Raw genomic sequence first — 21,592 nt, 5'->3', positions numbered from 1 at the left:
CAGATGATCGTCAATTTGTCCTTATTATTGGCATTTTGTGGGGTTTTAATGTGATAATTTCTCAGAATCATAATGTCTCACTAATAGATTTCTCACACGTGATGAAACATTACTTATGAGAAATGATTATGTCTTTATAGAACTTTACAGATTAGAAAGTTCTAATGAGGAACTCTGTCTTGTTCTCACTGAACCAGTTGTGCAGATTAGCCATGAGGGCTCCACTGTATCGACCAACTGTCTGTCTCTTCCTCTTCTGTCTCCATGAGCACAAAACACATAGTAGAACATTAACCACTGTGTCTTCAGCAGTGTGTCAGTGTGCACACAGGGGTGCTCCCACAGTGTGTGTTTGCATGCAGTCATAAGCGCGTGCACGTGTGTTTGTACATGCGTGTGTGTGATCCTGCCATATTACAGCTGACTGCTATAAAAGTGAAGCAGTGAGGCGGGGTGTGGGCTATAAAGGCTCAAATATAGCATAAACCAAATAAGAAACAGGACACGTGAGGCAGACAGGTTCACTGAGAAGATTCAGTCAGGCGGACAGAGCTTTTTGAAGGGACATCCAAGCTTTAGCAGAACTGGTGGTGTTGGAAAGCTGCAGTTTTAATTTGTTAATTTTATAACCAAGACGTCCTTGCTTTGTCAGATTGAGATTCAATTGAAAGACCACCATTAGTGGGGGTTTGAGACACTTCAGGGGCCGTTACTTGTAGTGGAGGTTGAAGCATCAGTGTCAAAATGTGTTCAGGCGGCTTTGCCAAGTGTTTGGGGATCAGTCTGATTCCTCTGTCGATTGTGTGCGTGCTGTGTAACATCCTGCTCTTCTTCCCCGGGGGAACATCTGTGGAGAGCGAACACATCACAAACGAAGTCTGGTACTGTGGAGGCATTCTGGGATCCGGAGTGTTGGTGAGTACGTTGAAATTACGACACTTGACAGTAATAGCCGGTAAAATTCAGAATAGAGTACATTGCGTGATATCAGCATGAATTTGTCACAACTGATTTCTTTTGATGTTTTTGTAAAGTTTTAAAAATGTAATAAGTTGCAATTTAAGCACATGATACGGAATGCATTTTGTCATCCCAATGCTGTCTCTGTGTCTGTAGACTCATGAACACAGTATAGATTATAAATAACACAAATGAATTTAATGCCGCAACTAACAATCATTTTTAATCATAGATTAATCTGCCAATTATTTTTCTTTTTATTTCTATCCATTCATTATATAAAATGTCAGAAATGAGCACAAAAAGATCTAAAGGTGATGGCTTTTGATCTTGCTCTCGATTTTGCTTGCTTGCTCAGCAGTTCAGAACCTAAAGACATTTAGTTTGCTATAATAAAGAAGAAGAAAAAGGCAAATCCTCATTTAAGAATGGAATTGAATGTTTTGCATTTTGAAAAAAAAAGATTGAGTAACAGATCCAATTAGCTCTAAAATGTAGGCATATAGGCCTACATGTGTAACTACAAGTACGGTACAAGTCATGTATCTCGTACCGTACTGCTAGTTCACATGAGAGATATTGAGAAAACTGAATATTATCATAGGAATCATAGACATTATTTTATTGGCATCAATCCTGATGAAAATTGGTGCAGAGTTAATAAATGGCAGGTTTAGGAAGTTACTTCATATCTTAATGATTATGGTGGGCAGTTCAATTTCCTCCTGGACCTGCATACAGCAGAGGAACAAATAATTCATCATCTTCTTGACTGTTTTATATCTGTGTGTGTGTGTGTGTGTGTGTGTGTGTGTGTGTGTGTGTTTGGGCAACAGATGATCTTCCCAGCTCTGGTCTTCCTGGGTCTGAAGAACAATGACTGCTGCGGTTGCTGTGGCAACGAAAGCTGTGGGCGGAGATTCGCTGTGAGGAGATATTCCACAGTTTAACTTCTCACCATCATGAAATTATTATTCACAGCTCTGGCTTGTCAAAGTTATGCGAGGATCCAAATTAGACTCACAAGACAGGATGAAATTAAATATGGATCGCAAGATAATTTTGCAGAAACTGGTGTTTTGTTTTAGTTTGGGAGGAAAAATTGTGTGAAAAAATGACGCACATGCACATATTTACATGAAGGTCAATAAAACACTGAGGATTAGGAAGTAAGCCAACATCATAAATTCAAACAAGTTCACCTAACAGCTTAACAACTGCAATTGTTATCATGTACAATATCACAACGCTGGAACTGAAGCAGCTAAGTAGAATTCAGCCATCATTAATTTTATAATTCTGCTTTCCTCAGTGAAAAAGGTCTATTAAACCGGCCTGTTGTTGGTGTAGTGGCCGCAATCGCAAGTGCAAATCACGTGACACCCAAGGACCCAGAAAGTCATTTTTCTATATAGACCCTGTGCAAAAGCCATCCATTTAAACAGCCAGTCAAGTATACAGTCAGCCAGAGAATGACGCCTGCAGCAGGAAGAAGAACTACTGTTTTTCCCAACTGTGTTGCTGAAACAGATTTTGTTGGAGTGACCGGACGGCCTATTTGTCCTCCTTGTTTCTATTGGATATTTTCAACCTTTGTGAATGGCAATAACTTGTTATTTTAGGTCCTTACCATTAATTGGAGTTCAATTTGAATACATAAAAAAAACCTATTATGAAATAATATTTGCAGCACAAAAACTTCAGCACAACATTCTGTGGCAGTTTATGGTTTATTCAGCTTATTTTTTATGTGAGGGATTTTTATGAATGATCAACTTTTTTGAATTTGCTCCACATTTACGTCTTTGTATTATATACATAATATTCTGAGCTGTGATCGCTACAAGAGGACCTCGATTCGTAACTTCTCCAGAAAGAAGACCATTTTCACCACAAACAACTTTTATAGTCTATGTGCCTTTTTATTTTATTTTTGGCAGGAATAGGTACAAAGAAACATATGAACCTCATGAATGGCCCAGCAAAAAATGAATGAATTAATTAAAGAGAGATAATAGGGCATTAAGGCTTACAGGGTGTTGCTTAATTTCATTTTAACCATTTCTACCAGTGGATCTCCAGTATCTCACCTGTTAACTAAAGTTTAATAATTTGTCAAATAAACACAATGGCACTATGTAAACACCATCCATGATTTACATCGCAATAAAAGCAGAAGCACATATTCACACCCAAATTGAAGAAATTCCTGTCACATGACTTTATCACACATAGCTGCCATTGTTGCGGTTCAGACACACATACTGATCGATACTTCAGGAATGTGTGGGGTCCAGGAAAGAATCAGCACACACAATTCTGTCAGATTACCACACACACACACACACACACACACAAACCTCAGTAGGTTCGTGACCCTCAGCCTGGTCTCTGCACACTGAGATAACAACTTCAATGGAGTGACAGAAGTTAAACGCGAGATTGCTAAAATATTGATTCCCATTAACTTCTTCTTTTCTCTCTAGATGCTGTCTTCCATACTGTTTGCAGCTGTGGGTGTTGTGGGGGCTAGTTACTCAGTTATAGTTTCTGCTGTGGCCATACACCACGGACCTGAGTGTGTGGTTAACAGCACAGGCACGCAATGGGACTATCCCTTCTCAAACGGGTGAGACACACACTACTCAAATTAAGTATTAAAATGATTAAATCTTATTCTAAATGACCTGCATAATCACTGAAGATGTGCATGTGGTTTCTATCATTGAAAATTCAGATGATGTTGAATTTAGATTTTTCTTTCCATAATTATGATGAGCATTTTGTGAAAGAATAGTTTGACATTTGGGAAATAAGCTTATTTGCTTTTTGATGATAGTTAGTGGTATTGATCCTCTCATCTCACTCATGGCAATAAAAGTGAACAAATATCCCAAAATGTCAAACTATTTCTTTCACTGATTGTTGCGGGTATAAAAGGAGAAAAAAAGGAGAATAGCATTTTAACATCCAAAGAAGTACAGATTTTAGGGGTCACCTCCAGTTTTGGTCTGGTCTCAGACTGCTGTTCATTAAGTCTTTTGTCGGTTCTTGCCATTTCCCCAATCTAGTGTTGCATGTGATGTCTTGCAACACAGTAGAACAACAACAAAAAGCTCAAAAAAGCCGAAATAGATAACAAGTCAAGATCATTTTTCAAACTACTATTTTCAAGATAAACTTTCACACTAAATATTTTGGTGTTTTCGATAAACCAATCTTCATTCAATGTAGCTCACTTTAAGAATCAAACCTATTTTCATTGGTGCCACCTCTGCTGCAGTTCACCCTTTTAACATAAAATGTCATTAACACCAGGTAAAACATTGAACTCACTCACTAATTAATCTGTTCTTCATAAATTTAAACTGTCTACAGATAAAAACCTGCTGTCTCTTCTTCCCGCTCCCTCTCCAGTGACTACCTGTCCAACAAATCTATCTGGACGACGGTTTGTTTGGAGCCGCCCAGCGTGGTGTCCTGGCATGTCTCTCTGTTCTCTGTGCTGCTGGTCATGGGTTCAATCCAGATGGCACTGTGTGCTGTGCAGGTGGTGAACGGCCTGCTGGGATGTCTGTGTGGCGACTGCTGTGGAGGGGTCAGTATCTAGTCTGAGATAAGACGGGTGCAGCTGAGTCAATTCGTGAGAAGAATTGGATGAATTTGAAGCGAAATCTACAAACATTTATTTTTATTATTATGGCGATTGTGATTATTAGTATTGTTGTTACTAATTATCTATTTATCTATTTTTCTTTCTGTAAAACTGTAGCAATAGTCCATTCACAGACATGAAAGAAACACAGAAGACATAATCGAAAGTTTTCTCTTTGTAACATCAATTTTGTGTTAAGTAAGAGAGAGTATTGAAAATGTTCATGTTTGTCTTTCAGGGTGATGGAGCCGTCTGAGTACTTCCTACAGCTGTGAGAGCCAGCAGGTGGCTGCTTCTTGTATTTATTCTGTTTTTAGGGGATGACAGTAGTTTCTTGCTTTCATGCCATAGCTCTAAGTTTTTGCAGAAGAGTTCCTCGATTACACTGTGTACCAACAACACTGGTGAAATGACAGAGCTCCAATGTAAAGGGTTTTCCATTTACTCTCTAGCAAACATTAATGGCAGTTTCTTTTTATTATTCAATCTGAATGTGCATTTTTGGCTCTCACTAATTTCTAACACAACTGTATTTAATGATTTTCATCGTGCTACATATTTTTGAATCAGCTGTTGCCCCTTCAGCTAAGTCAGTAAATAAAGATCCTATTGTTGGTATGTAAAGAAGATGGGAGCATAAGACAGGATGAAACCACGCTATTGTTTTAAATATTTTTTTTTCTTATCCAGTCAAACCTAAACAAAGGCAGCAACTTATTAGAAAACAACCTTTTAGAAAAATAGATGTTGCATGACTGCTGGGCATTTTGATGTTGTAAGCACGAGTCTGATTGGGGTTAAAAGGTCATAGAGATGAACCTACGAGTATCTACAGCATCAATAAAACTTACATCTTCTCACTGACAAATACATGCCTGGGCCCAGGCCTTTGAATCCACCCGCTCCACCTGGTTTGAGTCAACTGAAACAGAGTGTAATGAGTTGTCAGTTCTGTCTGATATCAGGCAAAACAATTATTATTGTGTGTTGGACAGGCGAATGTTAAGATAATAACAGGTGCAATTAAAGTCTCATTATTTTTTCTTTCTATTCATTAAAGACCTTCTCTTCTGGTTGCTCTTTGCCTCTTTATCTTATTGCATTTTATTTTGTGTTATAAACAAATACATCACTCTAAAGCCATTAGCTTAATTGCTTTACAAGTTTACAATATTTTACCATTTATTTAATCTCAAAGTCTTCTGTTTCTGAGTAATATCTCCAAATCTGCAAAGTCTTGAAAGAGGAATAACACAAAGCGGTGATATTTGAACTGCAATAGTGCATTTGATCTCCCAAATCATGTAAAGTTATCATTTCAGTAATGAGACATATAGCTAGAAAAATAAATATTAAACAGAGTAGGAAGTAAATGAGGCAAACAGTAGTTCAAGACATCTGAGTTCTCTTAAGAACAGCACTAGCTAAGTATTTCATTTTTCTGTACAATTAAGTTTTTATCTCTGTCATGTCTGACTCAACAGAGTTGGTAATGCAAAGAAGGCTGAACGATAACAGGTAACAGTTTTCCTTTCAAAAATGAAACAGCCTAAATGATGTGTGAAATAATTCTACATAAATGATGTGCTTGCAGAACTACACCGTCCACTGTCCAAATAGAGCTGTGTTATTTGTATTTTTGTGTGACAGAAAGCATTGCCCAGAGAGACAAACTGCAACTGTGAAAACATGACAAGGTGAAAAAAGTGCTTCTTACTTTTCCCTCGCTGGGAAGCGACAGAAGGGTGGAGACAGAGGGATCAAGACAGAACCATTTTTTTCATGTATTCAAACCACACGCTCAGAATTGAATTGATGTTGTTTTTTAATGTATTTTATGTTAAGCTTTACTTTCTATCCCATATAATATTAATTTTATAAACATCATTTGCTTGCATTTAAATTGAGTGAATTGGCGATTTTTGCTGCATATTTTGGTAAAATAAAATAATTATAACAATTTGGACTGATTAATTGGGCATGTTAATTGATGAAATAATGTGTCCAGTTCGCCACCATTTTTCGTAGAAACAGTCCATGGAAACAAGTAACGTTTTTCATTTATTTTTTTCTTCACTGTATTCTCGTGGAACCATAGATTCAGGACGCCTCTTTGCGAACACGGAAGAAATAAACCGCGTACCGACGTGTTTCGCCCGTTTCTCCGCTACTAGTTGGGTGACCCCGGGGAACTGCTAAACACCGTTTGAAGTATGATGTTTTCATCCTGAGACGAAGGTAAATATAGTGCCCGTGTTTCAGGGCTGTGAGTGCATATTGTCAGCCACGTGCTAAGAATGCTTCAGTGGTGTAACGTTAGCCGTTAACTCGTTAACCGTGTCGTTTATCTTTATAAAGCAGCACTTGTGTTCAGTCGTTACATTTGTATTTGTTTATGTATTGCTGTATCTGTTCTGTGTATCTGTCTGAGCTGTAGTTGCAGTTAGCTGCCACCGGTACTTTAACATAAGCAGTGAAGGTAAACACAGTGATGACAGACTGGTTTGACTGGTTCCTGTTCCAGCTTCATGTGTTAGATTTTGACAGAAAAACAAAGACTGTATTACATTCAAATTTTGACACTTTTATTTATTTATATATATATATATATATATATTACTCGTAATTTAATTAGCTAATTTCTTCTTAATTTTGAGTGAGACACTTTCAAAAATATTTCAAACTGCATGACTACTGATCTTTTACAAATTGTAAGCACATCCCTTCTCTCAGGTGTCTTCCCACAAGCCCTAAAAACTGCAGTTATTAAACCACTCCTAAAGAAGGTTAGTTTAGACTCCGCAACGATGAAAAATTATAGGCCAATATCAAACCTCCCATTTTTAAGTAAAATAATTGAAAAAGCGGTTTTCCAACAGCTGACCAACTTCTTGGCCGTCAATAACTGCTTTGATGTTTTCCAGTCAGGTCTACTTTCTGTTCCCAGAGTCAGAACTAAACATGGAGAACCAGCGTTCAGTTTTTCTGCTCCACATATCTGGAACAAAGTCCCAGAAAGCTGCAGGTCTGCTGAGACCCTCAGCTCATTTAAATCAAGATTGAAGACCTTTCTGTTTGCTGCTGCCTTTAATTGAACCACGTTCAATTAAAATATTAATCAATTTCTGCATTTTACTACTGCATTTTATTTCTTACACTGTTTCTTTAATTGTTTTTAAATCTCCTTTTCTTTTGCCTTATGTTTTGATGCTTTTAATGGTTTTATGTGAAGCACTTTGAATTACCTTGTTGTTGAAATGTGCTATACAAATAAACTTGCCTTGCCTTGCCTTGAGATCTTTTGTGTTTTCTTTATTTATTTTTATTTTTGTTTTCAGATGATGTTCTCTGTTGTATTACGAAGCAGCCTTTCAGCCAAGCAGGTAACAAACTATTTGTGCTTTTGTTTCTTCAAAAGCTATTTTGCTTATATTTCTATCATTTAAAAACTGAAATGTATCTTATATGCTGATATGAATGTCTTGTCTGTAGGCGTGGCATTGGGCAGGTCCTTCACAGAGATGCTGGACATCAGCCCTGAGCACAAGGCTGCTGTTCTCAGAAAGGGGCGACGGACGAGTCGGACCTCCTGCTCGCCTCAGTTCCATGAGCGCCGAGGTCTTCCAGAGGAACCGGATGAGTGCGGCTCCATTTTTAATGAGGAATCAACATTTCCACTCCTCTGCTGTGAGGCTGAAGAAGCGACCGCAGCTTGAAGCTCCCAGAGAGCTGCATCTGTTGCGCTACGACATGAAGGACTTGTGGAAAAGTCCCAAACCGGCTCTGTACCTCGGGTTTGCAGGACTAATCCCCTTCATAGCCCCCACGCTGCTCATGGCTGTGACGGAGAGCTACTTTCCAGAGTTGGCCTACGCTCAGTTAGCTTACGCCGCCTCGATCGTTTCCTTCCTGGGTGGAGCTCGCTGGGGATTTGCTCTTCCTGAGAGCAGCCCAGCCAAACCCGACTGGATCAACCTGGCCAACAGTGTGGTTCCCCCCCTGTTAGCCTGGGTGGCCATGCTGATGAGCGACAACATTGTTCCCGCAGCCACCATGGTTATTATGGGACTAGGAATCTCGCTGCATTACGATCTGTCTCTGCTGCCCACTTACCCCAGCTGGTTCAAAGCCCTTCGCTTCATCCTGACCGCCGTGGCGTTTTTCTCTCTCATTGGTACGCTCATAATTAATGGTATATACCCAGAAAAGAAGCTGTCAGATTAAATAGTATGTATATAAAATGATAAAGCCACAATGTTTTTATGTTGGTGATCTTATTTCTTGGTATTAGACTTTTCTTCCTCTCATCTGTCTCAATCACAAGTCTGTCTGGTCATAATCTGAACAGGAAGCAAGAACATAATCCGGTTCTCAGGAGGCTGTACAGCACGTTTCCTCATCGGGGCCTCACTTTGAAGCCTCGGTGTTTGTCCATCTTTCAAATTAATCTGATAATTCTTTTTGGTCAGTTATTTGACACAAACACGAGTTGCCGACAGAATTATGAATGCCGCACTTTAGAAGACCTAGAAAATAGACTGAAAATGAGGAAGTTCTTGCTCAATGAATATCAAATAAATGCATTTCTCATCAACATAAGTGCTTTGAACTTACATTGGTGATTATTCAGAAATCAAAATAATTATTAAAAAGTATGTATCAAATTATTAAACAGGAACTGAGCAGGTGAAGAGCAATTTTCTTTCAGTCAGTCCTTTTTAGTTTCATGCTACAAATTAGCGGAGCCACGTTGTCCTTTTACACGGCCGGGATCAGATGGATGAAGTCGGGAAGTAAAGTGGAGTAATATGTGCTTAAAGCCTCGGGTCACATGCACACCATCACATTACACAACACACAAGGCTCCAGTGAACTCTGGTACTCCGTTCAGAATACATCTGGGTTTGCAGTACAAGTTTTCAGATTTAACAGGTTTTGAGATCACAACCGATTCATTACTTGCCTCAATATGTTGGACCAAACATTCATGACGGACATCAAAGGTATTCAGTCAAATGCAAACATTACATTTCAATCACTGTAAGCTGAAAACGTCTCACTTTTGTATTCAAATGTCTTTATTACTGTAAACACCAGCATCTGATGAACCAAGTATTGGATAGAAAGGCAAATAGAGGGTGAAGTCCATAGATAAGGCACGAGTCCCATTCACCAGACTTGAACAAATGGACACACCTGTCTCAAACATACCAGAACGTCAACCACCAAAGTATTGCACTTTAAAAGTGTCCTCAGATTTCTTGGTGAAACCGCTCCCCACTCGCACAATATCACTCAATATTTTGGGAGACCGTAAACAAAGCTGACGAGTGTTTGTGAGTGAATGGAAGATGTCGATTTTAGATATAAAGAAAGCAAAACAAGTGTTTTCTGTATGGAACTTAGAGGAACATGTGACATAACAGGACCCACACTTAAAATAACCATTTTGACCCCAATCAACAATTAAACGACACAAAACTGAATGTTTTGAAATCAAAATGAACCTCTCCCAAGTGTGTTTTGGTTTTTCAGATTCTTAATATCTACTTCTTTGGTTGATTAAACTGAAAGTCGGTCGATCCAAACTGGGCCCCAAGACTGATAGTGCACTTAGAACTGTGGGTGCAACACAATGTACACAAAGTCTTACAAATCATTACAAGCCCTTTGTGAACACTGAAGACTTTTCAAAACTATCCTTAGATAATGGCTCAAGAGTTTACTCAAAGTCCTGCAACGACTCCATCTGCAGTGCTTTGAGTCTTTGGTGACCGACAGGTAAACAAGCTCTTTACATGACAGTTTCCCTAATATGTTAGTCAGTGAATATTGAAGTGAAACAATAAAAAGAAACCCTGCTCATCACGGACACAGAAGACTCCGCTGCCTACTTCTGGATACCAAATCTATCCCTCATGTTCTCATACACCACGTAGCTGATGCTGACAGCCGGTATGACCTTCATGAAATTGGGCAGGATGCCGCGGTAAAGTCCAAAGAAGCCTTCCTTTTGCAGAATCTTCTTCACCATCAGATTCATGGGCAGCTGCTCTGAGCCCTCGAGAGACGCTGAGAAACAAAGAGCGAGACATACCAGTGTCAGATAATGATGTCAGTGCTTTCATTGAATGTACAAGTATGTATTCGACCTCGAATACCCACCCAGTGAATGCCAAAGGTTTATTTCCATTTATTAATCACAGTCAATCTCTCAAAGTTTGTGAGCCATCTTTGAACCCATTATGAATCCGTCCCCACACTGCTGTCCCAAAAAACGGTGGGAAGGAAAATCTTTATGAACCTTTGGATATAACTTGCAATAACTTGTCATTTCTGGCCACTTGGGGGCAGCAGAAACAAGCTAAGCTGAACATAAGTCTAATTTTGACCTTCCTTCTAGCCCTGCTTTTAGTCTCCACTAACTCCTGAAGGAAATATCAGGCTCTTTGGCCGCCAAATGCCTCGCAATGCTCATCAAATCTTTGCTAATTTAGTTTGAGTGTTGTTTGGTGCTGGGCAGGTATACGTGCACAGTGTGTTTTTGCATCTTTATTTGCTGAAACAAGCTGCTTGCGAAACAGTAAAGCTGCAGGGAAACCAACACAATGACGTTATATTTCACGCAATGTTAACTCAGTCTTTACTTTAGCTACGGTAGTGCAGTGCCTTTCAGTGGTAATTTCTCGATTCATTCACTACACTTAGTGTAAATCCTTCTCGATAAGATCATGGGAGCAATGCGCTAAATCACAAGTTGACAGAATTTGAAATGGTTTTCGGTTCTCTGTACCTTGAGCCTGCATCCTGGTGCGGATCAGAGCTAGAGGGTAGCTGACCAGCTGGCCACACGTGCTGGAGAGACTACCACAGCCAAGCAGCACCACAATGCCAGGGTTAGCGGTGTCTTTAGCGTAGCGGGACAACCAGAGGTTCTTCAAGCTCTGGTGAGGACAAGGAAGTGTTTGTGTGTGAGAAAGGAGTACAAGTTGTATTTCACAGAATCTCAAAACGTGACATCTACCAAGTGGAAATCCCTCACTGCCTCCAATGACAGAGGATGTTGCATATGGAAGTGGAGCTTTGTATGTACATTTTCCACGTACCTCGTACACTGCCAGATCGATGCCAGCGTAGGGGATGATGCCCAGAAGATTGGGAACGTAGCCCTTGTAAAACGCCTTCAGTCCCTCCTTCCTCAGGATTTGCTTGGCACAGTCAAACATTCCCGAGTACTGTCCGGTCTTCCCCAGGGTCAGGCGGGTTTTCATCACCTGCAGGGGGCAAAGAGTTTAAGTGAAGCTGTTCTTCACCTGACGACACTTCTACTGACGCTGTGTAGGAGTCAGCAGATTCACAATAAGAAGCAAGTGTCATTATTGATAGAGTATGTTATCATTTTTAAAAATCAAGGGGAAAAGGGAACCTGCATGACATTCCGTAAAGTCGCTCACATTTTTTTACTTTGCCCTTTATTTTAGACTGTTAGTCTGAAATAAGGAAGGATTTATTTAAGGTGACAAATAATGTTCACATGACAATTAATATAGACCAGACAACCTTCGTCATCAGAGCGATATGAAAATACATGTTCTCTAACCTGACGCCACTCAGCTATCAAACAAACCGTTAACACAGATAGACCTGTACGTGCCTCCACCTCCGCTCACCTCCATGGGGTAGATGACAGTTTGTGCAGAGGCTCCAGCCATCGATCCGGCCATGAACCTCTCGTGGATCTTGACCTTCCCTGGTTCACTGGACAGCAGCTTCTTAAACTAATGAAACACAGCGATAAGGGAGCATTGCATCACAACTCAATGACTCTTGAGGACCGTTTCAGTCGTAATAAACTTCGGCTGAAATTGCATCTTGGGGCCAATATTATGACAGTGTGTACTGTAATCATCTACCTGCTCATAGGCCATAAATTTAATGGCCGTCTCGGGGGCAATCTTCAGTACGTTGATACCGTTTCCTCGCCACAGAGACGCCGCGCCGCCTTCTTTTACCATCTGCTTAAAACCACCAACCAGGCTGATTTTGTTGCTCTTGGAGGAATGCACCTGTGCGTGAAAAAACCCTGCATTGTAAATCATTACTTTCAAAAGTAAGTGCATTTATAAAGTATTAAAGGCAGCATTTAAGCTCCATTAAATACAATTACAAACAGGTTAACCCCCTTTAAATATTTCCCTTTTGCCACATTATCTACAGTAACAGCGTCTCCACATTCTATTGTAATTCTGTAGTATGTATGATCATATGTGAGATTATCCTTTTGTGATGCCACATGATACAGCATATTACTATACCTATACGACCAGTGTTAACTTTGCACCCTGCTTTAACTACACCATGTTTTTCATTGGTCTGAACGTTGCCTTTGAGTAACTTGCATGACCACTGTAAATAAAAAACATTATTACATACATATAATAAAATATATATCATTAAAAATGTGATTTATTAAGAACATATGACAGACAACTAATAAAACATTGTTTTAAGCGTTTCACACACCTGCATGAACACCTTCATCCGGTCCAGCGGGGCAGTTCCTGTACGGGACACGGCGCCGGCCATGGCCCCCGCTGACAGCTGCTTCCACCACATGCCCGTTGTCTTCTCCTCCTCTGTGAACTCATCTGGGATGGAGAGGCTGTCCCCCATGTCCAGCACCTACACGCAACACAATATATACAAATCTCAGTCAGAGACATGTTTCAAATACTGCGTGAATGGTGTCTAGTTTCTAAACATCAACACGGAGCTGAAATTCTTCTTCTCAGGGCCCTGCTGACTCTCGCACTGATAGATGCTGACTTACTGCAGAACCAAAATAGACCTGTGTGACTTTCACTAGAGCTTTGTATCGTTTCAAATATCATTTCAAGCCCATGGAAGTCTGCATTTTATATACATTTTAAGTGAATTAGAAAGCTTCGTAACTGAGCGATTAGCAGCCTCGCTGCCCTCAACTTAATTGCCTTGCAGGACAAACAGAATGTCCTTATCCACAGTCTTACATCACTACACCTTCATGCTGTGAGATCAATTACCGCACGGCACAAACCGGTTGTTTCATACGACAATATGAAATTAAATGTAGTTCTGGCTCCCTTCCTACTGCGATCTCATTTACACAGAGTTCAGTTAGATAAAAGAAAGCTGTGGACAAATCGTAATGTGATGTGAAGGCTTGCATTGATGATTCATTTAGAGTAACATATTGTCTTGTGCTCAGACTCCAGACTACTGGTGCTACAGAACTTTCTGTAATTTGAAATGTTGAGGCAGCGTCGACATCACTTTACTCTTGAGCTGAGACTGCAAATGGAGTGAAGTCTGTCTTCCTATAGACGCAGTGCAAACCAACATATGTACAATGTACTAAAACAGTGCAGAATATTACAGCAAGGAACACAAGCTTTTTGAAACTTACGTTATGTAGAATCGAGATGTGGCGACTTAACAGAGGGACAAAATATTAATGATCACCTTAAAATATAGTTGAATTCAATGCAACTGCTCCTGAACACCTTCGTCTCCCAGTCTCAACAAAAACTGAACATTACATGTTGAATCAGAATAGCTCACTTAAAAATGAAACAATATACGCTATATAAGCTAAAGGGCTGAGGAAGGATATAACATAATATAAGTAAAGACAGCCCTTACATTTTGTCAATATAGAATTGTGTCAAGGATATGTAGTGAATGCGACGTTTTACAGTGGAAAAAAAGACAGCGCTCTCTAGTGGACAACGTGAATAATGGCAAGACTATTTCTTAATTACCATAAACACATCATTTCTGCAATTTCTTGAAATGTATGGGCCGACTGACAAAACCGACCACGCAGATGTATAAAACCAAGTTTACACAACAACCTGGACTGTGAAGCTAAAAAGCCAAACCCACCATGTCCACCTCATAGATCCCCCCCGTCATCGATGAAAAACCAGTTGCCCTGTTGCTGCTGCTGCTGCTGCTGCTGCTGCTGCTGCTGAGGGTGCAGCAGAGCAATGGCCATCTCAAGCCTTTGATCACGCCGCCGATCCAGTGCAATACAGTCCCAGTGTTGTACGAGCTCCCTCCTAAACTCTTACTTCCCAGACAGATCAGGATCCTGAACATAAAATGGCCAGTGAGACGTCGAGGGTCGGCAGAACCAATCCACAGCACGAGTGGAGAAACACCGAATCCAGAGTGGCCAGTAACCATCCACGTGAATCCTGGAGATGGTGTGAAGCTCTCCTGTCCTGAACTCTAAATGCACGTCCTCCATCAGTGACCTGTCCACTTCCCACTGACAAACTAATCCACCTGAAATTAGCTCATGTCCGGCTCAGTTTAGCAGCCACAGGTTTATTTGACCTTACCAGTGAATGGAGGCAGCCAACGTCAGAGATCAGCCATTGACTGGAGTGTCTCTGGCATGCAACCATAGTAAAGTATATGAAGCCAACTGTCTACATGTGAAGTCTCAGTTAAAACACTAGGGTTTGAATAGGATTTGTTTTGGGGTGATACATTGCGTTTGATATTTATGTTCATAAACAATTTTGACTAAATTTCTAAAGCGGGACCAGGAGGATCTCACTTGGTGTGATAAATAAATTGACTTGAGAAATATTGTTTTGGTGCCACTTCTAGACAACCTCTTGTTCCAAGCAAAGGTAATCATGACCAGGTTGAGTCAATCTTCTTTCTCCTCCTCTCTCCCTCCTTTTCTCACCTCTTCTCTGAGTTAACGAGTCCAACCTGTTGACGGTGAGGTACTGATCTGTTGCCAAAGTTCTCATCCAAATCAAACACCTTTCCCTTAAAGCACAATGGTTCGCGACGTTTGGGACAGTCAAAAAACATGAAGAAGGTTAACTCTAAGTCTCTTCTCTTGAATTTCTAATGAGTGCTTTATTTGTCTTTGTGAGCGCATCCAAAACAAATACCTTTAACATATTCACCAGGTCCTTTCATTCAAACCCCAAAAGAGACATTAACAATAAGCTTAAGATATTTTAAAGCTTTAAAGTTTGGTCCACGACATGACAACCATCTATGGTTGTAAGTGGTAACCCCCCCCCCCCCCCCCCCCCCCTTACCGTAGAGTGCTTCCAGTAGCGGACAATCTCCTGCAGGTTGGTGGCTGGGTTGAACAGGAAATGCTGCCTCCATTCATTCCAGTCTAAAGTCATGGTGCCGTCCACATCGATACTGTACAAGCAAAGACAGAGGATAAATAATAATACCGTAATAATAATAAACGGTCCAATTAAGACCCAAGTAACTGGGCCCACGTATTGGCTTATATGTGCAAGAGTGACTTATGTTTTTTGTATTTCAGTGTTGGAGGGAGAAACCGCCAACTAGGGTTGGACAATAAATTGTCGAATTTTAGGAAAAGTGTATGTTTTACTGACCTAAACTTACAGATATCGTATTTTTTTCGAAATTAGTTTGGCCTTTTTCATTAGAACAGAGCTGCAAGCAACTGATAGAGAGAGAGGTGTGGGATGACATTAAACAAAGGCCTTCAACCAGGATCTTTGTGATTACACGGTCAGCGACTTAAACTGCAACGCACCAAGACAAATTCTGCAATTTTCAATGAGAGAGAGCGAGAGCGAGAGCGAGCGAGAGCTGACTAATGGCAACGGATAGTGGTGGTGATCACAAGATCACAAGTTACATCATTCAAACCGCCGCCAAATTAATATATCAGTAACAAACGTTTAGCCTACATTAGGTGAATTTCTAAATAAGTCAGCAAACAAAAATGGAGGAACTGAAATATTTATGAGCTTATTTTTAGTACATGTTGAAACTAATTCACAAAAATAAGGAAACCAAGTGTCTCCCGTGTGGTCTCCGTTACAGTCAATCTCTGTCCTCGTCTGCTCTGAATGTGCATCTTACAATTCATTTCCTTCCTCCATGTCAGTGCGGCTGGCTGACACACTCATCAATTACTCTCTGTGGCTTTTAAACAGATCTGATTCACAGTTATGCACAACCTGCTTCACTTCTCTTTCTAGGTCTCTCTATTATGCGTGCTCCTGTAATCTTCTGCTTCTCACTTTGACTATGCAAAGACAGAACATGCAGTAGAGCTCACTGCGTCTACCTGGTCCGACGAGCAGAGCAAAGAACAGCAAAGACGTGTTGAACAGGATCCAATTCAGTGTCATGTGTTCATGTCAAACAGGCTCCTTCCTTGGTGGTAAAATAGTATTTTCTCAAAAATGTTCACGCTTTGCTCCCTTAAAACGTGACCACATTCCATTTAATGTCTGTTTTGTTGTTTTCGTGAAGACTGATGACACATATTAGACACATAGGCCGACACTGTAGATCCCAGAGCTTTGCCTGTAAGACACAACATGGTGGCTTCTTGCCATTAACTTTGAACTTCTTGTCCTAACATATACATTTGACGATCGAATGTTGAATAACATTGTACTGTATGGATGCCTTGCTAAAAATATTGACAAAGAACATCAGGAATAATCAAGGAAACCTTACAAATGAATGCAAACATCACATGATGGAAATGCTTCTTCCAGGGAGTGAAAAGTGTGTATCGTTGCCATGGGCAACAAGTACCAACTGACATTAGCCTACATTAGCTTAGCTTAAATAAAACGAGTAGCCATACTATTACAATTCCGCATTTTTTTACGAAACCAATTACAACTACCAACAAGTCATACCGTCAAGGACCTTAATGTATTGTCACATATTGACAAATAATGAAAAATAAAGGCTTAACTGCCGCGGCACCGCTCCCAAACAGTGGCAGGAAGTGCCTCTACTAGCTGCCGCTGCTACATTTAGAGCTTGCCCTTTCTCCAAACTTTAGAGAAAAACTCTCTAAATGTTGGGATTCGTTCTCCAACACAGTCAGACGTCTCGCCAGCTCTTTATCATGTGGCTCCGTCAGCACCAGGCCATGTCTCAGGCTGATCTGCTTATCAGTCCCTCACACTGGTCCCCTCCTTTAACATCTTTCTTTCACTTAAAGGTTCATGAGGGTTATGCTTGGATCCAGGAACAAGACTTTTAACGCTCACCTAACTCTTTACAGCACACCAAGTACTGCAGAGAGGCCTTCCTATATTGTTAACAGCTACAACATAAGCAGACATACCTATGAAGGATCTTCTGCGCCTCCTCTTTGCTGATGTCCATTCCCAGATCGGCAAGTGACTGCTTTATCTCCATAAAGTCCACACGACCTGTTGAAAATATCAATACACAGTACAATCCCCAGCATTTACTTTGACTCTTAAAGTCTTAAAGTAAATCTTCAGCATTCATGAACTTAAAATGTTGCCTCGGTAAGGTAATTACGGCATACCATCATTGTTTTTGTCCAAGCTCTTGAAAGTAAGTCGTAACTTCTTCTCGTGTTCCTTTAGGTACTTGGAGAACTCGTTGAAGTCGAGCCCGTCATCTTTGTCTTGGTCTCCAGAGGAAATGATTTTCTAAAGAAAACACAGAACATTAGAAATCCAGTTTATTCACATCATAGCGTATGATAGTCTGTTGGCTGTCTGACCCCCTCACTGAGTGGTGGGAGAGGTTTTGGTAAATTCTGCCATTTTTCATACAGCGGTGCTTGATTCTGCCAGTTTGTGGCCGACTGTTTATATATTTCCTGCTTTGATTACATTCAGTTACATCTGAATTTGATCACATTGTACTCATTTGGAATGTGCTATTTCAATAAAGACTGTTCTTGTTTGCAGAGGGATCATCTAAGATCAAGAGAGAATTTACACTTCTGAAGGTGCACACAACAATGTGCTGATTCAGGATCAGTTCCTCGGAGGATAAACTGAAACCTGGACCTCGGTGGTGCTATTGAACGGTCTCAAGAGTCAGGAGCCACGTGGGTGCAATGATATCTACATGGAAATGAATCAATGGAAAGAAAAATAAGAATCAAGTCGCAGCCCACAATAAAAGCTCACCTGCACCTATACGGTTTGAATTGAGACAGTTTCAGACATTCTGGTGCACCATCTCTTCTTCATCTGCTCTGTGCCAGCCTTAGACTGCTGTTATTTTGTGTGGAGAAACCAGATACGATTTATTTTTTTACTATCAGGGGGGAAAACGTGAGAAAATCCTGAGGGAAATGAGACTCAAATTGAGGTGTTCTGAAACTCTCTTGTGGGAAGTTCAACATGTGTATTTAAATTGAAATCAGATTATAAAAACGTCATCTAATATTTGATTTAATCCCTTATAAAAAAAAAACGAAAGCATAATCAAAAGATTAACCACACAGAAAATATGTTTTAGCTGCAGACCTGAAGTGGAACACACAATAAAGTACCATGTATATGAAAACGTTACTCTGGGAGAGTAAACGTACTGAGTCACTTCCCCTGAGGCCTGTACTTTATTGTTAGGGTTAGTCCGGGTGAATGCAGAGTTATTGCAAATGTTCAGCCTGGCCAGTTCCTTCAGGAATGCAGCACTACATCCAGCAGACAACGCGAGCCTCTCGTGCTATGCGGCCTGTATGCGACTGGTTACTGTGTCCGTGGCTCTACCTACCTGAGCTGCTCCTTTCCCGGTTTTGATGCCCATCGCAGCCAGGCCCGCCTTCAGCTCGGACACGTCCACTTTGCCATCGTTGTTGGTGTCCAGCTTGGCGAACAGATCAGCGTACGCTGTCGACGCATCTTCGGCGCACTGGCAGTCCGTAAAGAACAGCTTCCTTGCGACTTGATACATTGTTGAAGTGAGAACGAAAAACCACTCTGCACACAGAGACCAAATCGGGCAATTAAATTGCTGCGGAAACACAGACACACGCACAAGCCCGATGCCTGTGGCTGGCACTTCTGGTTTGGAGCAGCAGGATTTCAGAGAGGTTTCCGCAGTGCAGCTTGGAGACGAAGTCGCAGTAAAGAATCCGGTACATTCGGCTTCACGTAGATTTAAAGAGGGCTGTTTGCAGATGCGGTAGGTTGACAGCGTTGAGCAGAAGGGTGGGGACACTTGGTTTAGTTCGCCCGAAGACCTCCTCTTTTACTGCGCGCACACACAGAGACACACCCTTCGGCAGGAACAACACAGGCTGAGGATAGTATTTCATACTGTATTTACAGAGAAGAGCCTACACTGTTATTCATGAGCAAGATTTTACCTCCTGCTTTTTCCAATTTATCCAAAGTTATCCTTTCTTGTGGGTTTGCGGTGGAACACTCCTCTCACACACACACACACACGCACACACACACACACACACACGCACACACACACACACACACACACACACATACATGCATTGCACTCATATACGCATACATGTAGTCTACCCGGAATAGCCTTTCGTGGGCTCCAGCGGTCTGATTCAGTTTAGTGAGTCATACCCACAGGAATCTGGCAGCAGGAATCCAGGCAAAACATGTCCCCCAAACTTTTTTCAATTGAGGCTTCATTGCTTTGAAGACGAACGAGGCAGAGAGATTGATATGGAGAGGAGGAGGGGGAGACGATGATTGTTCCGCGGCTGCTTTAGGAAGACTTTGCACCTGGCATATGCTGCAGACCTCATGAGCTTTACGTTTGTAAAGACCTCGGTATGCATCGATGGTCTTTACAAACTCATGTTGTCCACAAAATAACTTCGAATAAAAATACCAAATAGTCGTTCTTGTGAATATTCAAGGTTCAGCTCTATTTTCATTATAGCACAATACAGCATTTACACGTAGCCCCCTCCACACTCCACACACATAAACGCATGACCAAATATTTAAATAAAACAGAATACTCAATACATTCGAACAATGTATACATCTGCACTAATGTGTGTAATACCAGTGTAATTGTGATGTATATAAATTATAGTGCAAATTTAAAACTTTGGATATTGTGGGGGTCGTGAAAGAAAATGGCTTGAAAAATGTCAAGTTTAATAAGATTGTCATGGCACTGCCTTGATTGTACCACGAGATGGCGACAAATATTACATAACAGCAGCTGGTTTCACTTGGTTGTTGTAATCTGTCCAATCGGTGCTGCTGTTGCTTTCATTGGCCGCAAGGGGGCGACGGAGGGAGGAGGCGGGCTTTAATAATCTCCCATGAAGTAATTTGTCAATACTGTACATCCGTTTAATCCTGATCTATTTCAAAATAAAAAAGAGGGACAGAGACACGTTTCAGTCTAAATGACATGAATCCAGTGTTAGAAAGTATCTGAGTACATTTTCTCAAGTACTGAACTTAAGTACAATTTTGAGATACTTGTACTTCACTTGAGTATTCAATTTTATGCTACGTCATACTTCTGCTCCAATACATTTGAAATATTGTACTTTTTACTCCACTACATTTATTTGTTAACTTTAGTTATTGCTACTTTGCAGATTGAGAAGAGTGATACGAAATATAATCAACAAAAAAAACGTGTTATTAATGAAATTTCAATCAATATTTGTGAACACAAGCTACTCTAAAAGCCAGAAACCAGGTTAGACTCAAACGTTTGATGTCATTCAGTATAACGTATGGAGCTACTCCACAGACAATATGTAGGAGACTGATTTTGTGGACCCACAGAACGTTTCTTTTCTTTTCTATACCCAAATTAACTTAAATCTATCTAATCTAAGTGTTCGCAGTTCTGACACTGAAAATGTCCCATAAACTCAGTATTCCTCTGGGTGCTCTCATACAACATCTTTCCCAATTCAGTTTCAGATTTTATTCTCGATGACTTCAAAAAATTGAGTTTTAGCACTCTGGTTTTGGGATTCATTGTTTACTAAAGTTTTTGAACTGTCGTAGATCATACAGTATATTGGAATAACGTTTTGTTGTGTTGTGTATCATTTTGAGGTACTTATACTGTACTTAAGTATGTACATTGCATGCCTCTTTCTACCTCTACTCCTCTACATTTCAGAGGTAAACATTGAACATTTCATTCCACTACATTTATTTTATAGCT

The 21,592-nt window shown here is 40.5% G+C and overlaps 3 protein-coding genes across 3 annotated transcripts; 2 read left to right on the top strand and 1 right to left on the bottom strand.

The window, feature by feature from the left end:
* Positions 1–744: 744 nt before the first annotated feature.
* Positions 745–4,570, top strand: tm4sf4 (transmembrane 4 L six family member 4; the record flags this gene model as incomplete). The annotated part of the gene is made up of 4 exons (XM_079266648.1): positions 745–915; positions 1,797–1,886; positions 3,447–3,589; positions 4,378–4,570. The coding sequence occupies 4 exons, from the start codon at positions 745–747 to the stop codon at positions 4,568–4,570; spliced, it is 597 nt and encodes a 198-aa protein (XP_079122774.1).
* Positions 4,571–6,770: 2,200 nt separating this feature from the next.
* Positions 6,771–8,839, top strand: LOC306776061 (transmembrane protein 69-like; the record flags this gene model as incomplete). The annotated part of the gene is made up of 3 exons (XM_079266646.1): positions 6,771–6,853; positions 7,954–7,998; positions 8,108–8,839. The coding sequence occupies exons 2-3, from the start codon at positions 7,954–7,956 to the stop codon at positions 8,837–8,839; spliced, it is 777 nt and encodes a 258-aa protein (XP_079122772.1). The 5' UTR covers positions 6,771–6,853.
* An 848-nt stretch (positions 8,840–9,687) lies between these two features.
* Positions 9,688–19,634, bottom strand: LOC306776860 (mitochondrial adenyl nucleotide antiporter SLC25A24-like). Its single transcript, XM_079267726.1, has 10 exons — positions 19,187–19,634; positions 17,979–18,105; positions 17,769–17,856; positions 15,724–15,835; positions 13,139–13,297; positions 12,529–12,681; positions 12,286–12,393; positions 11,722–11,889; positions 11,409–11,559; positions 9,688–10,687 (listed from the first exon to the last, which is right to left on the bottom strand). Exons 1-10 carry the CDS (start codon positions 19,364–19,366, stop codon positions 10,506–10,508), a joined length of 1,428 nt encoding a protein of 475 aa, XP_079123852.1. The 5' UTR covers positions 19,367–19,634; the 3' UTR covers positions 9,688–10,505.
* Positions 19,635–21,592: the final 1,958 nt, after the last annotated feature.

This window comes from Melanostigma gelatinosum, assembly GCF_949748355.1.
Source record: "Melanostigma gelatinosum genome assembly, chromosome: 4".
Classification (NCBI taxonomy): domain Eukaryota; kingdom Metazoa; phylum Chordata; class Actinopteri; order Perciformes; family Zoarcidae; genus Melanostigma; species Melanostigma gelatinosum.
Note: the sequence above shows the minus strand (reverse complement) of the source record. Positions and strands in the feature narration are given on the sequence as shown.